General features: G+C 42.5%; 1 protein-coding gene across 3 annotated transcripts in view; it reads right to left on the bottom strand.

The window, feature by feature from the left end:
* WDHD1 (WD repeat and HMG-box DNA binding protein 1) overlaps positions 1-17128 on the bottom strand; it is a 40556-nt gene extending 23428 nt beyond the window's left edge. For all 3 annotated transcript variants that reach the window (XM_075844134.1, XM_075844135.1, XM_075844136.1), the window contains exons 1-11: positions 17022-17128; positions 15007-15086; positions 13748-13859; positions 13008-13159; positions 12395-12506; positions 11053-11103; positions 10869-10964; positions 9804-9896; positions 6574-6680; positions 4859-5000; positions 589-781 (exon numbers count right to left, since the gene is read on the bottom strand). In XM_075844134.1, coding sequence (XP_075700249.1) covers positions 589-781; positions 4859-5000; positions 6574-6680; positions 9804-9896; positions 10869-10964; positions 11053-11103; positions 12395-12506; positions 13008-13159; positions 13748-13859; positions 15007-15083 — 1135 coding nt within the window. In that variant the 5' untranslated portion in view covers positions 15084-15086; positions 17022-17128. The remainder of the gene's footprint in view (positions 1-588; positions 782-4858; positions 5001-6573; positions 6681-9803; positions 9897-10868; positions 10965-11052; positions 11104-12394; positions 12507-13007; positions 13160-13747; positions 13860-15006; positions 15087-17021) is intronic.

Genomic DNA, 17128 nt, shown 5'->3' with positions numbered 1-17128 from the left:
GGATGTGACGCAAATGCGGGGTGCCGGTGGGTTGCCATGGCAGTTAAGGGTCGAACACGCCCCTCCTTGAGTGACATCCCACAGGAGATGGCTTATAAAGATGTATCACGGCCTGTGGGACTTCAATCAAGCCAGGAAGGGAGTGTTTAGGGACAGGACTGTATGACCGTTCAGGATAGCGGCACCATCCAGATGACGAACTGTAATTTACATACAGCGCACGCTAGGTTATAAGTTCATTTTCACATTATGCAGCATCGAGTTGATTATACAGGGGCATTTTTATATAACTATTACCGTGCAGCAACAGGTAAGGGGCCTAAAATCTTGTGACCGGTTCCCTTTGAAGGCCCAAACTAGGCGGCATACTTAACGGGTTAAAGAGACACTATGCTAAAACTAAATTGACTCATTGTAATTAGGCTAAATTGACACCGCGCTCAGTGGTTTCATTCATTAGGACTGTCCAAAACGTTTTCCCCTTATAGGGGCACGTTGGCTTGTATGACCCGGAGAACTTTCTGTTGTATATGGCGGGAATAGGCAACAAACATGGTTTCAATTTATAAAGGCATTCAGAGGTGTCACCTAAAGAATTGTCATCGTCGTCCAAGATGCCTCGCTTTTTTGTATGACCAGAAATAGGTGTGAAATTGTCATCATCATCATCTTCATTTCCTACAGAAGCGACATGATCAATCAAATCTCCGTTTAAGAAATCTTCGTCGTCGTCGTCACCATCGAAGAGCTCATCATAATCTTTTTTTTCTGCACTTGACACCTATTGAAGGGAGTCAAGTCAATACCGAAACATTTAGCAGTTTAAATAGACACGTCCTATCTTTTGCGGAGCCTTTCTACGGCAGACACCTTCCCGTGAATACAATGGTAGGTGTCCGTGTGAAATAGAAGTGAATGGGTCCGTAATTACGGACAAATTCTACCGTCGTGTGCAAAGGGCCTAACATTTTAAAGCACGTCGTATCATTCAGTGTTGCATTTCTAATCCCATTCACGAATTTACCTCAGACTACAGAGTCACATCATTAGAAGGCAGCAGGAGAATATTGCAATTAAGGATGCACGATGCATCGAAACTTCGATACTGTTTTGATACTGTGCACCCCAAAATGGTTTGATACCGTTGTTTCATGTATTTCGATACTAAGCTGTGCGGCCGCACAGATTAGCATTGTAACACATGAATGTATGATGTGTGATACAGCCAACGCCCCGCTCCTGAGTACTGACAAGTGCGCCCCGTCAGGATGATGCGATGCGGGCACTAATGAGCAACGGCACTGAAGACAGAACATGGCGGGCGCAAAACAAAACATCCCCATGTTCTGTGTTCAGTGCCTGCGCTCATTAGTGCAGCGCCGGCCGCATCTCCTCACGCTGACCGCGCGCGCATTTATATCAGGAGCGGGGCAATGACTGTATTACACAGCCGCAGCCCCGCTCTATAACGGCGGAGGTCAGAGAAACCTCTCATCTCCGCCGCTATTCCCCCTGAATGCTGCGATCAAAGCTCACTTCAGCATTCATGGGAAAATTAGAAGGGGGGGGTGCCTTGGATCGCATCACAGGAAATCCCTGTGACGCGATCGAGGGCCATACCATATATGGCCAGACAGCCCAGGGTCCATTGAAGGACGACAGGGCTGTCTTACCATATTTCCTGTTAGGGCACACTTATGTATGTCCTAACAACTGCCTGTGTACTATACGTACACAGACTAATGTACTGGCACATATCAGATATATGCCAGTACATTAAAATGTAAAAATAAAGTAAAAACATAAAGTAATATTAAATAAAATAAAAATACACATACACCTTTTTTACAACAAACATTAAAATAATGTTTAATGTATATTTAATACTATTACACATTTTTAAGCAGCTTTTATAGTGGCATTCAGCACATTCTCTATATGTCTGTTTCACAGTAGGCCTATTATATTGTTTCACTCTTCATATATATATATTTTCGATATATACTTAAATCTATTCATATATTCTCACAATTTTTTCACTTTTATATTCATATATTTTTTGTATTACCATTATATATTTATTTTTTGATAAACTATTTTATACATAGTATCTACATGATTGTTATAACACTACATACATTTTTTATATATTTGAATATGATGTGATTAACAATAAATTGAACTTTCTTTCAGGTGCGCTTTTTTTCACGTGTATCACTTTATTTTCTTTGAATTCGTTTTTTAATAAAACGTTTTTTTTTTTTTCACCTTTCACTTGGCACGTGTGTTCACTCACCTTATATCACGTTTTTATTGCTTTATTTATATATATTTCTTAGGGTATGTGCACACACACTAATTACGTCCGTAATTGACGGACGTATTTCGGCCGCAAGTACCGGTCCGAACACAGTGCAGGGAGCCGGGCTCCTATGCATCATAGTTATGTACGATGCTAGGAGTCCCTGCCTCGCTACAGGACAACTGTCCCGTACTGTAATCATGTTTTCAGTACGGGACAGTTGTCCTGCAGCGAGGCAGGGACTCCTAGCGTCGTACATAACTATGATGCTAGGAGCCCGACTCCCTGCACTGTGTCCGGTCCGGGACTTGCGGCCGAAATACGTCCGTCAATTACGGACGTAATTAGTGTGTGTGCACATACCCTTACTTATATATATATTTTTTCATTTCATAATATTTCTCTTATTTTTTTTATTGCTTTATTTTTAGGTCTATATACACAAACATCTGGTTCATTTATTTTTACACATATGTATATGAAATTCATTGGTGTAGGTCTTTATAATTGTATAAATATATTAGGGTATTATACTAATTTTATTATTTCCTCTATTACTATATATTTTGTGGACGTATTATATGTATATATCCTGTTTTATTACTGTTGACCCCTATTGGCACATTGTCCTGTGTAGTCCTCTTCTTTGTTTTGCATCTCTCTGCACCAAGTGTTGTACGGGCACATCGACTGCTTCTAAACGGGCCATTGCATTTCATACATATTTTCCTTGCCCTGTAGTCTATAACTGTTACACGCTCTCTGATTACATCTTTCCCTGCCTGTTCCAGCTTTAAAAATGGCCACCACAGCATGACACGTCATGCTTTTGCGACTACACTGCCCTCTCGTGGCGCCTTTGTGCTTACGTCTATGCGCATGCGCACTCGCGTCTCGAGAGCGCACACATGGGGCATTTATCGGCGGTGTCTGCCATTCACCTAGTACCATTCAGGTAATTATATCCCGTTCTTTCTAGCAATGCATACACCTGATACATCATTTAAATCCTAATAGTATCCACCTGCAGCAGTAGGCCACCATTGGCCTTCTCTGAATCAAACTCCTCCCACCATTCAGTACAAATGGAGCGTCAGTCACCTCTCCTGTCAGTACCCCTTGATAAAGCTACCGCGAAACGCGCGTCGGGGCTCGCGGTGTGGTGTTCACCTATAGGCTTACTTGACACATACTGGTTGGTATAGATCCTGGGACCGGGTTTGATCTGCGGTTACTCCCTGGACACCTTATATGTTTACACTCACACACATACCAGCTTGTGTTGTGCTTTTTCCTTTCCATACTCGTTTTTGGTTCATTATTTGTTCTCTTGTGTAGGCATGGTTGTATGCATCACACTTGTGGTCTTTTGATTCCCTTATCTATAGCATGCCTTCCTGAGTTACCTTTCACGGATTTTTGATCTTGTTCCATTCAGAGTATACTTCATTTGTCATAGCCTCAGTGTTCTCCACATCTATGCATTTTAAGGCTGGGTTCACACGACCTATTTTCAGGCGTAAACGAGGCGTATTATGCCTCGTTTTACGCCTGAAAATAGGGCTACAATACGTCGGCAAACATCTGCCCATTCATTTGAATGGGTTTGCCGACGTACTGTGCAGACGACCTGTCATTTACGCGTCGTCGTTTGACAGCTGTCAAACGACGACGCGTAAATTGACTGCCTCGGCAAAGAAGTGCAGGACACTTATATACATTATATGCAGGGCACTTCTTTGCAACGTAATTTGAGCCGTTCTTCATTGAACTCAATGAAGAGCAGCTCAAGATTTACGAGCGTCACAGACGCCTCGCATATTACGAGGAGGAGCATTTACGTGTGAAACGACGCAGCTGTTTTCTCTTGGAAACAGTCTGTCTTTTCACACGTAAATGCCTGCTATCGTGTGCACATACCCTAATTGTTAGTCCTATTTTAGGTCCTGATGGCCAATATGTTTTTATGTGTGTTTCAATAAAGTATTGTGATCATTACAAGGTACAAATGGGTACTTGTTGTTCTATTCTTTCCTTTTTTGGATGTGTGATAGGTCCACATGTACAGTTATAGGTATTCAAACATTAAAATAAGTCTCAATACATAAAATATACACATTCGGTAATGGCGCAGCCATAATAACCTGCACAACAATTTTTTTGCGTCATTTATGATGTGTACGCTGTAAAAAAATAAAAATAAAATTCTTTCACTTATTAATGTAAGGCACAAGGTGTGATGAATTTAACCTCCATGTGCCTCACATTAATAGTAATTAACCCCATCATGTACCTCGCACATTAACCCATTAAGACTGAGAAACATGATGGGGTTAATTACTATTAATGTGAGGCACATTCAAAATTCATCATCACACCTCGCGCCTCACATCAGAAAACGGAAGAACTTTTTTTTTTAATTATTATTACTGTTGGCAAAGTATCGTTTTGATATCAAAGTCCAAATTCTGGTATCGTGACATCCCTAATTGCAATAACCCCAACATCCAATCTGAAATACTTCAACGATAAACATTAAGACCTAGCAGGACTTACCTTGGTGCTAGCGGACACATCACCCCCATGGCAGACATTCTCAAGCACTCCTAGATTGCCCTCCATGTCAGTGTAGGCAACTTGAGCCAGTTTTGGGTGCCATGAAAGACAACAGATTGTAAACCCCTTATCATGTTGTTCCCTGGTAAGGCCAAAAAATAGAATTAAGAAGGTTGATACACCGGAGTTATACCTAACCTTAAGGGCTTATTCAGACGAATGAGGGTAAACTTGGATGTGAAAAACGGCAGATTTTCACATCCGAGTAGCAACCGCGCTGGACCCGTTTTCACAGATCCCTCAGACTTGAGTCTATTGATGGATCCGTGGAAACTGGACAAAAATAGGACATCTTATTTTGTCATGGGCCCCTCACACGGTCCGTTAAAACAACGGGCGTGTGAACAGCCCCATAGAAATATATGCAGCAGTGTGACGGCCGGTAAAAAAAACAGCCTTCACACGGACTATATTAACGTTAGTCTGAATAAGCCCAAACAGGTTTAGGCCGTATTACAGCTCTGTGTTGTAGGCAGCCCTAATAGGGCACCTAAGTTCAATTTACTTTAAAGGGAAGGTGTCATGAAATCATTTTTCTTTTTATCATATTGCTTTTAGTATGATAAAAAAATAAAATGTATTTATTTGTGTTCGTGTGTTCTACTTTTTACTTTTTTTTAATTTTTACTTCTCTATGGGGGCTTTTAGGGCGGAACTCCCTGCGGCTCTCAGGACGGATACAATGTGTTCTTTTTTTAAGCAGTCTATCCGCCCTGTGTGCTCTCACCCTAAAGGTAAATATGTGTTCCCTAATAATAATCTGCACAGTCTCAGTCTACTATCCACTAAATTTATTGGGAAGGACATAAAGGGGGCAAAGGGTAAGTTCATACGTTGCGTAAATACTGCAGATTTTCCGTAACGTATTTCATTGAGGAAAATCCACAGCATGATACAGAACAAATCTCATCCACACGCTGCGTAAAAAAAAACAAAAACGCAGAATAGTAGTTCATAATTTGACCTGCGGTGTGTTTTTTTTAATCCGCATCATGTCAATTTGTTGCAGAATTGCTGCTCTTCTGTTGCGGGTCTTTTCCATTGAATTCAATTAAAAGGTAAAACCCACAACAAATAGTTGTTGCGATTTTTGCGGCAGAAAAGCTGCGATTCCACCGCAAAAATTGCAACTCAGAATAAATATAATATATATTACACTTAACCAGAACTCTCTGCTCCTGTGTCCATTAAAGGCTGCAGGGGTCACATGGGTTGAAACGTCATCCCAGGAGGCCGGACTGCAGGACTGCATAGGGGCACGTCGCTATGGCTACGGGTAGGCATGAAACTTATTTTTTACGTGCAGTTTTCCGCAGCTGACAATCCGGCCGAAAAACTGCACCACAATTTGGGGCGGTTTTTCAGTCGGAATTCCTTGCGGCGCCCGGGGCGTATACGCTGCGTGCTTTTACGCAGTGTGTCCACCTTGTGTGAACATACCCGAATACATAAATAATAGCCTATGAATGTAGACTTCATACTGAGATACAGGGTAAAAGTTGATATAAGTAGTTCAGATCATTTACTATGCTGGTTTATAAACAATAAAGCACGCTTTTGTTTGCAGTCATATTGTGAGTTCCTTGTAATACGAGATGCTTAGTCTTTAATTATAGGATAATATAGCAGTACTTTAGGCATTACAGAAACGTTACCTTTCCAAGCATGCTTTGCTCAACACATTCCAAACCACGATCCGGCCATCAATACTTCCTGCTACAATGAACCGTCCACAGGGAGACCAGGTCACTGCATTAAGAGGCTGAGACGCAGAGAAAAGATAAAAGGTTGTATGAATAAAAAAAGATACGGTTGCATCTTTGTGGCATAATTCTATGGTCTCATTTACTTTCCCTACAGAAGATTCCTTTTTAGAAAACGAGGACTGTGCTTACTTTAGGAAATGTCTATGGAGACCGCTCACTTAAAGGGGTTGTCCCACAAAACACATGTATCCCCTATGCCCTCCCTTTCTGCATGCGCACAAGCGCTCCATTAATTTCTATGGAGCTGCCGGACACACAAGCCGGACACAGACCCCGGAAGTCCCATGCTTCTATTGGAGAACTTCAGGGTACTTTCGGTCCCCCATTCTCCTTATCGCTTGGGGTCCCAGAGGTCGGACCCCCAGCAATCACACATGTATCCTCTATCCTGTGGATAGGGGATACATGAGTTTTATGGGACAACGCCTTTAAAGAGGCTCTGTCACCAGATTTTGCAACCCCTATCTGCTATTGCAGCAGATCGGCGCTGCAATGTAGATTACAGTAACGTTTTTATTTTTAAAAAACGAGCATTTTTGGCCAAGTTATGACCATTTTCGTATTTATGCAAATGAGGCTTGCAAAAGTACAACTGGGCGTGTTGAAAAGTAAAAGTCCAAGTGGGCGTGTATTATGTGCGTACATCGGGGCGTTTTTACTACTTTTACTAGCTGGGCTTTCTGATGAGAAGTATCATCCACTTCTCTTCAGAACGCCCAGCTTCTGGCAGTGCAGATCTGTGACGTCACTCACAGGTCCTGCATCGTGTCGGCACCAGAGGCTACAGATGATTCTGCAGCAGCATCAGCATTTGCAGGTAGAGTAGCTACATGGACTTACCTGCAAACGCTGATTCTGCTGCAGAATCATCTGTAGCCTCTGGTGCCGACACGATGCAGGACCTGTGAGTGACGTCACAGATCTGCACTGCCAGAAGCTGGGCGTTCTGAAGAGAAGTGGATGATACTTCTCATCAGAAAGCCCAGCTAGTAAAAGTAGTAAAAACGCCCCGATGTACGCACATAATACACGCCCACTTGGACTTTTACTTTTCAACACGCCCAGTTGTACTTTTGCAAGCCTCATTTGCATAAATACGAAAATGGTCATAACTTGGCCAAAAATGCTCGTTTTTTAAAAATAAAAACGTTACTGTAATCTACATTGCAGCGCCTATCTGCTGCAATAGCAGATAGGGGCTGCAAAATCTGGTGACAGAGCCTCTTTAAGTCCATTTTCACAAAAGGGAAAAAGGGATTTCAATTGCCAATGAAAGACTTACAGGCTCTGTTTCTTAGATATTTACAACTGAGGAATGTTCTGCGCAGTCAATTTACCCAACACAATGTCCATTGTCCAAATACTCTTTGGATATCTATTATTCAAGGTCCTCGGGGCTTGATATCTGCCCTATACACACATCTTTTGGGCGCCAACTTACATCCACACTACTTGCTGTAGAGACTAGATGTAAATCTAAAATTCCTACTTTAACGGCCGAAGACTGTGGGGAGGCCTTGGAGACTCAACTTTATTTCTTCTATAAATTTTATTTATCTCCCCAACGTTTATGCAGTATGGGGAGGTCATCTCACTCTAGGTGTCATAGGTGCGCCTTATCTGATGCTGGCCTCTGGCCTGGGGATGGAAATATATTAAAATCTTTTGGGAGTGAGGCCTTAGAGGTACTAACTGACATATTGATGATTCCTGTACCTAGGACTCCAGAGCTATGCTTGTTAGGCCTGCTATAAGATGATGTGCGGCCTCACAACACATGGAACTTCCGCCGGTAGATTGTAATACCCCTACAGGTGTCACGTCCATATGCCTAAGGCCGGATTCACACAAGCGTGTTCGGTCCGTGATATACAGTCCGTACGTCGGCCGCATTTCCCGGACCGAACACAGAGGGAGCCACGTTCCTAGAATCAGTTATGTACGATGCTAGGAGTTTCTGCCTCTCCGCGGAACTACTGTCCCATATTGAAAACATGATTACAGTACGGGACAGTTGTCCCGCAGCGAGGCAGCGACTCCTAGCATCGTACATAACGGATGCTAGGAGCCCGGCTCCCTCAGTGTGTTCGGTCCGGGAAATGCGGCCGACCTGTGGACCGTATATCACTGACCGAACATGCTCGTGTGAATCTGGCCTTAGGCTACATTCAGACAAGCATGTGCAACCACGGATGTGAAAACTCAAGAAAATAGGACTTGTCCTATTTTTCCACAGACCCTTCACACGCTTCGTTGAAACAACGGCCGTTGAAATACACGAGTCTGTGAGACGGCCGTTATTTTAATAGCCGTCACACGGACGAGTTACACGCTTGTCTGAATAAGCCCTTACGGTGTATGTAATGAATGTTTGACTTCTCACACTAAATAACCACACGTGTAACAAATGTACTGTTCGTTTTTGGTTTATTTGTACTATTGTAATTTTATTACTTTTTGCTGTAAATTTAATATAACACAGCAAATTGTGACTTCATTGTCAAGCAAAGCTGATGTAAATAGCTGCATAAAATGTATCTCATATCCGGAATGAAAAGCAGAACACGTTATTTTATCTGGTCGAACAGCTAAGATGCTTAATAACATCTTGCTCTAAGTTAATGACCGTTCCCAAGGCCATCACTCAGGAAATGTGTGATGAAATAACCCAAATGAAGGGTCTTAGTGCAGTGATGTGTGAAATGACAGAACACCCACAAGAGCTTATTATTATTATAATGAGTTTACTGATGATAGAATAGACAGATGGCTTAAGAAATAAGTATCTGCCTTAGAAAAGTTTAATACAAGTATATTTGCTTATACAAGTATTGTCAAATACTCTGGTGCCATAATATAAAAAATAAACAAATTCGGGTGCATTCACTTCTATGGACTGCGGACACCTTTCCGTATATTTACGGAAAGGTGTCCGGCCCGTAGAAGTGTACCGCAAAAGATAGGACAAGTCCATTCCTTTGCTTTTTACAGGCCGTGCTCCCATACTTTGTATGGGAGCACGGGACGAAAATGCGAGCGGCTGTTCGCGGCCGGTCGTGCCTGAAATCGCGGCCTATGATTACGGGCACGGCTGTGTGCATGGGGCCTGAGAGATTTACCTGAGTTATGAAGTCATCAGATAAGGTAAAACGCATCGTCCAAGCATCCCTCTCATAAAACTGAACGGCTTTGTCAACTGGAACCGCAAGAAACTGTAGAGATATTATTATGAATACATAGGTGTCACAAATACTTAGTAGTACAGAGTTGCACATTAACACATTAGTATAAGCAACCATATGAAAATAGCATCAATTCTTAGGGACTGCCTCAATTAAAGGGGTTGTCCACGACAGACACCTGATGACCTATCCACCGGATAGGTCATCAGTAAATGATCTGTGGGGGTCCGATACCCGCACCAATCAGCTGCTTCCGGCACCGGACGTCCATGCCAGAAGCAGTTGGCTCCGGTCATGGAATAGGAGCAGAGCTGCAGTTCGGCCGTTATGCAGTGTACGGAACCAACTGCTTCTGGCTTCGTATACTGCATAGTGTGCAATGACATCAAATCCTGCAGGTGTCGGACCCCCACAGATCATGTACTGATGACCTATCCGCCGGATAGGTCATCAGTTGTCTGGCCGTGGACAACCCCTCTAAGGCTGAATGTGCACGTTGCGTAATTTGATGCGGAAAATACGCATCAAAACCGCAGGTATACGCACAGAATACCGCAGCTAAAACCGCATATAATAGTGCGGGTTCTGATGTGGTTTTAGGTGCGGTTTTGATGCGGTTTTACATTTTGATGCGGAAATAGGTGCGTTTTTATGCTGCGTATTTTGGTTCGTTTTTCTTTAAAACTAGACAGATGTAGTCGACTGCGCTATTGATTCCGTCAAAAAAACGGAAACCATTAGCAATGTTTCCGTTTCACTTTCCGTTGAGGGGTTCCACGACGGAAACCGCTGACGGAACCCCTCAACGGAAAGCCAACGCCGATGTGAACAGGCCCTAAGACAATATTAATACAATTAACATTTACACAGAAAAAAGATCAACATAAGATTTCCTCGCTATATTGAAAACAATGTTCTATACCAAATGCATTCATGTTGCAAAAATTTGCCAGGTCATTAAGATATACGGTCATTTAAGCACACATTCATCAGTAAGCTCACCTTTCCATTCTTTGGTTGCCATGACAGGCGGCAAATAGACTTGGCATTGATAACATCATTGCATTTTGGTAGAAGGGACAGGTTTAGTTCACAAATCTAAAAAAAAAAAATTTTAAAAGCAAAAATCGAAAATGTAGGACCTTTCCAACCGTAAATAAATAATTTATTTGCACACCAAACTGACCTGTTCTTCGATGTTCCAAATTCTTACTGTTCCATCACACCCTGCAGAGGCCTTACACATAAGAACAACATTAAGAAGACTGGATTTAACCCAGACAAGCACATTATGAAAAACATTAAAACATTTATACACAGGACTGGCCTGTCTTTAGCCACCTTCTCAAATAGAATGCTACAATTGGTAATTTTAACACGATATGGATAATATAGCAGGAAATCTAAAAGATTCGACATGGAAAGGAATATAAAATCTGAGGTTTTAAACCTATTCTAACAAAAGAGCCTGTGATTCTCCAGTTGTGAAGCTACAACCCCCAGCAAGCAGTTGTCAGGGCACGCTGGGAGTTGTAGTTTCACAACAGATTGGAGACCAATGTTCTAGTAGCTCAAGGGCTGCAAAATTACAGGTTGTCTAAATATACACAGATATGCATCATGTAGTACAATGCAAACATGGCATATAACTTGCTAGCCATAATACGTAGTTCTCTAAAAATAATCTTTTCAGTCCGGTATAGTCATACATTGGAGTCTTATCAACGTATTTAAATACATGGTCGCTAAAAAATGGTCGATAGTCGGCAGCACATCTGCCAGTGTAAATAGGGAAACATGCAGCCGATATGATGCAAATGAATGGGGAAGAATTATTGTACTAATGATTGTTCGTCCCCATATGATCATTGCTCCGTTTGGAGGGAGCAAACGAGCGCCGATCAACATGCTGTATTTTCCATCAGCACTCGCTAACAGGTGGCGAACACGGGCGAATATCTACCCATGTTAAAAATATCTTTAAAGGGTAACTAAACTTTTAGAAAACTTCTGACATGTCATAGTGACATGTCAGAAGTTTTGATCGGTGTGGGTCCAAGCATTGAGACCCCCACCGATCGCTGAAAACGAAGTGGCAGAAGCGTTCGGGTGAGCTGCCTTAGTCTCCGATCGGCTTTTCTTGGAAAGCCGTGCAGTTGGTGTAAAAGCTCAATAAAAAGTTTATGAGCCCGTACACCAACTAAAAAAGCTTCCGAAAAAAGCAGATCAGAAACTAAGTGGCTCAGCGCTCACCAGTGCGCTTCAGCGGCTTCCTTTTAGCGATCGGTGGGGGTCTAAGTGCTCAGACCCCCACCGATCAAAATTTCTGACGTGTCACGAGGACATGTCAGAAGTTTTTTGAAAGTTTAGCTACCCTTTAAACTTTGCTACAATCAAGGACAAACACTAATAATTATAATGTTGTGAAACTACAACCCCCAGCATGCCCGGACAGCGGCTGGTAGTTGCAGTTTAGAGAGAGTTGTAGACCACTGGTTTAGAGTATAGAAGAATTGAATAAAACACACCAGATACTCATCCTTGGGATCAAATGCAACACTTAATACAGGAGCGCTATGTCCACGCAGAGTCTTCTGTACACTACTGTCTTCCACCTGCACAACTTTTATCAAGAAATCACTAGAATAAAAGGGATTGTATTATTAGTTCTTTATTCACCAAGTAAAGCAAATTTGTACAGAAGACTACATCCAACTGATATGAAAATGGCACCAGCTTGTATCCCCCCTTCCTCTCTCGTCTTTTAATAGAAGGGCAAAACGAAGATATGAGAGGTCAGGAAAGGATTGAGACAATGGTTTTGTTTTTTTATTATTTTGTTGCTTTTATAAAGTCCTTACATTAATGATCAGTAGACTGGTCATCGCCAACCTGGGTGAAAATCCGAAAAAAGTTTCTGAAGTCTCCCTGTTCTTGCAGTGGCTTTCTCTAGCTTGCTACCACACTCAAAAATAATAATTTCTGGTTAATTGGTCTTAGTAAGCGGCGTGACAAATGGGGAAATTAAGTTGCGAGTACGCCCTGATACATGCACTGATGTAAGTAATTACAACCTGCGTACAGCGATGTGTTGTGACTGCAGACAACATGGCAGCTGCATTTAGAACTTATCTCCCTTACCTTGAACCAGCTGCAATTTTAGTGCCATCAGAGTTAAAAACCACATGATTAGCATTGGTGGTGAACCGTGTCAAAATTCCATCCGGGTCCCCATTCGGAAACGTGTGCATCAGAACTGCATTGTCGGAAGATGCAGTGACCACTTTACCATTCTGGTATCAAACAGACAAGAACAAGCATAAGAGCATGCAAGCGTGCCAACCACCCGCGGCATTATTTATAAATTTGTTGATATGAATGTATCACTATTTTTATACCCAATTAATAGTAATTATTGTGTTGCATTTCCTATGACATATAAACTGTGTTGTGCACATTGTAAAATGAGACGTCGCACTCTAGATGGGTGAATACAATTATTTTCACTGGATACATTTGTGTGGAGAGCTGCCTATCTCCTGGATATCTGTATGTGGGGCTGGAGGTCGAGGTCCTGAGAAAGGCACACACCGCAACATAGAGACTTTTTGCTCTTCTTTCGTGCTGCTTATATATATATATATATATATATATATATATAGTCTAGATGTAGTATGAACAAAGCCTAATGGTCTCCCTGCCAAGGAGTCCCAGCAAGAGGAAAGGTTGCCAATGTTTCTAACACTCAGCAATGTAAAACATAAAACTTTCCAGCCACGTCTTCTACAAGGAGTAATGTTCACAAATATTTTAATCAGTAACTGGAACATTATAGCGTCTAATAAGGTTGTAGCGAGGACGCAAAGATAAAGTGTGCTTACCTTTAAAGCAAATGAATGCGCCTTTTCTCCAACATTGATAGACTTGGGGTCATCATCCTCTATATTTTCCCAGATACGAATGTCTCCGTCACTGCCGCAGGTCACCAGACGGCTGAGAAGCACACACATGAATGTTATCCGCTGCATTCCAACCAATATTATATAAATACATATTTCACCTTTAATAGGTCATGTAAACTTTAATACGGTGCTTGAAAGAGATGCACCACATACAAAAAAAAATATAAAAAAAATATATAATGATCGTCGCAGGACACCCCCTGCTGCGGGAATGAAATCTATTTTAGTATTCTGAAACGAGGCAGAGTAGACTGAGCCTTTCTACTAGGCAAAAGTATTTACTCGGCGGCATCTGCCACTAAACTCCTTGCAGAAACTGAGGCTTCTGGCGAGAATGGAAACTTTAGAGACAGAGCGCATCTCTCGCAATTTATTGCAGCCATTCAACGGGGCTGTCCTCTAATTAAAGGCTTATTCCCAGCTCAGACATTTATGGCATATTCACAGAATACGCCATACATGTCTGATAGATGCGGGTATGAGCTCAGGGACCTGTACCTATATCGAGAACGGTGGTCACCCGACCCTCCGTGTGCCTGATGAGAGTTTATGTGAGGGCCTGTTCACTTCACCGTTCATTTCCGTTCCGGGATTCCGTCGGGTGAACCCCGCAACGGAAAGTGAAAGTACAGCTTCCGTTTCAGTCACCATTGATCTCAATGGTGACGGAAAGACATCGCTAATGCTTTCCGTTCGTCACCATTCCGTCTGGTTTCCGGTTTTCCGACGGAATCAATAGGGTAGTCGACTGCGTTATTGATTCCGTCGGAAAACCGGAAACCAGCCGGAATGGTGACGAACTGAAAGAATTAGCGATGTTTCCATCACCATTGAGATCAATGGTGACAAACAGAAGCTGTGCTGTCAGTTTAACTTTCCATTGCGGGGTTCACCCGACGGAAACCTTGGACGGAACCCCGGAACGGAAATGAATGGTGATGTGAACAGGCCCTAACTCCCAAAGATCATAACATAGAGAGAGCCGTGCACGGCCACCTCTCCACTTAGTCCCTACCTAGAACCGGCAGCCGGCGGGCAGCCATCTCACCAGGTGAAACAGGGGTTTGGCGACTCCCGTTCTCGATATAGGTGCGGGTCCCAAAGCTGGGACCTGCATCTACCAGACACTTATGGCATATTCTGTGGAACTTGTTTAACAATAAGTAAAGATTTTTTACCTTCCAGTTTCATTAAAACAAACCTCCGTGTGACCTTCAAGGTGTGCATATCGCATGGGATTTTTTTTTACAGGCATATTCTACAAGACAAATGTGAAATATCAGAATAAAACAATGCTAGTTGACAAACCGCACTGACAGAAATAGTAGGACGTAGAAGTGAACGATGGTGGCACGAGCAAAAAAAAACAAAAACAAAACAGATCAATATAAGCATTTCCATCTTTACAGCCATGACGAGGAATACAGCTAGAAACTTGGACATAGACATGAGATTTTTCACAGCAGATCCTCCCAAAATCTGACTATAGCCCCCTGCCCAATGGTGAAGAAGGATCAGGTTGAATTTTAAAATGTGCGATCCTATGTTATCCTAGGAGATGAGCCGTTTACATATTGGGCTTTGGCAATCCGAGGAGGCCTGTTAGTGAAGTGTGTGGCAATGTCTGGTAATTTGATGCCCTCTCAGCCCCCGGTACACTACGGATATGACGTATTTTAGCAGGTGCGTTACAGGCGCACACACTGTGCGGATACATTTTCTGGTTGCAGCAAATATATCAACTCATTGTTTGTACAATGAAAAGTTACGCAACTTTCTACTATATTTTGTGTATCACTTCCTTGCCGTTTTCAAGATCTCTGCTTGCAATCAGTGAAGGGAAACCTTCATTGTTATCTTGTGCCGAAAATTTGATTTTATTATGATATTCCCGTTTTTCTGGGGATCCAGATGGCAAATATAGACCGGTGGATAGGTCATCAGTTATCCGGTAGTGGACAACCCTGTAATTGATTGAAAGCTATCTTGGACCAAACGTATGGTGGTTAGGGTCCTTTTTTTTCTTTTTTTTTTTACTGGGTGACACAAACCACCCACCAGGAGTTATTTTATGTATTTTTTTTTATATGCTTTTTATTTTCCTTGTATGATTTACTGATTTTCCACTTTCAGGAGCACGGTCTTACATATTTTGGTGCAACAGACTTATCGATAGGACGTGCTGCGTTTTAACGACTAGCGTAGGCTAAAAATAAACGTCAGGTCACGCCGCAAACCATTGTAAATAGAAGTGTCAGCAAATCTTAATAAAGGAGTTGCACTCTGCCGACTGGTACTCTGCGCCCTTTTTCTGATACATTTGTCGGGGGTCACAAAATGTGGCGCAGGGTCATCAACAACACAGCGTTCAGCCACGAACCACTTATTTTTAAAACGATTGTACCAGTACTGACACATCCCCTATCCGCATGACAGGGGATAATTACCTGATCGCTGGGACCCCCACCGATCACAATTAAGGGGGTCCCAAACCCTCCTTACTGCTCAACCGCAAAGAGGAGGATATTGATTAAAGCGGCAGTCGAGCATGCGCGCTGCCGATCCATTCAAAGACTGTAGGAAAGACAGAAACAGCCGAGTACAGAGCGTGATCGACTGCCGATCCATTCAAAGACTGTAGCAAAGACAGAAACAGCCGAGTACAGAGCATGATCGACTGCCGATCCATTCAAGCTCCTCCTCAGTGAGAAAGATCGTGGGGGTTCCAGCGATCAGACCATTATCACCGATACCGTGGATAAGCGATAATCGATTCGGATACAACCCCATTGAATGTACCAGGAATCGGCTGCTCATAGCAACCAATCAGCTCAACCCTTTCATTTTCAAAAGAGCTGTAGAAAAATGAGAGCAGCATTCTGATTGGTTGCTATGTGTTACGCCTCATCTTTTCCTTGCACTACTTTCGACGTCTCCACCTTGAATGGAAACCAGTAAAACAATTAAAAGTATGGAGATTTGTGTAAAATAATACATTATTGAACTTTACTATATATTCCCTTCATAAAGAACCTATCCTGTGATATACATCAGCACTTACACATGGAATGATAGAGAAATGAACAGTGAGGTGCTTGTAAGCTGGTACATAAGAAACACACAAGTACATAATACATATAAATAGTACGTGTCACACAAACATTGCAAATACGCGGCCATACATATCACGTACCGGGTGTATGCGGCTCCTCTCTCCGCGTTTTCAACTTTCGCGGGTGAATTTGCAGCTGTTGGCGGGAATCTCGGTGACAGGGAGGCGGGACCGGAAATGCGTTCCAC

This window comes from Rhinoderma darwinii, chromosome 12 (genome assembly GCF_050947455.1).
Source record: "Rhinoderma darwinii isolate aRhiDar2 chromosome 12, aRhiDar2.hap1, whole genome shotgun sequence".
Lineage (NCBI taxonomy): Eukaryota > Metazoa > Chordata > Amphibia > Anura > Rhinodermatidae > Rhinoderma > Rhinoderma darwinii.
The sequence above is the reverse complement of the archived record's forward strand: the minus strand, read 5'-3'. Positions and strand labels throughout refer to the sequence as shown.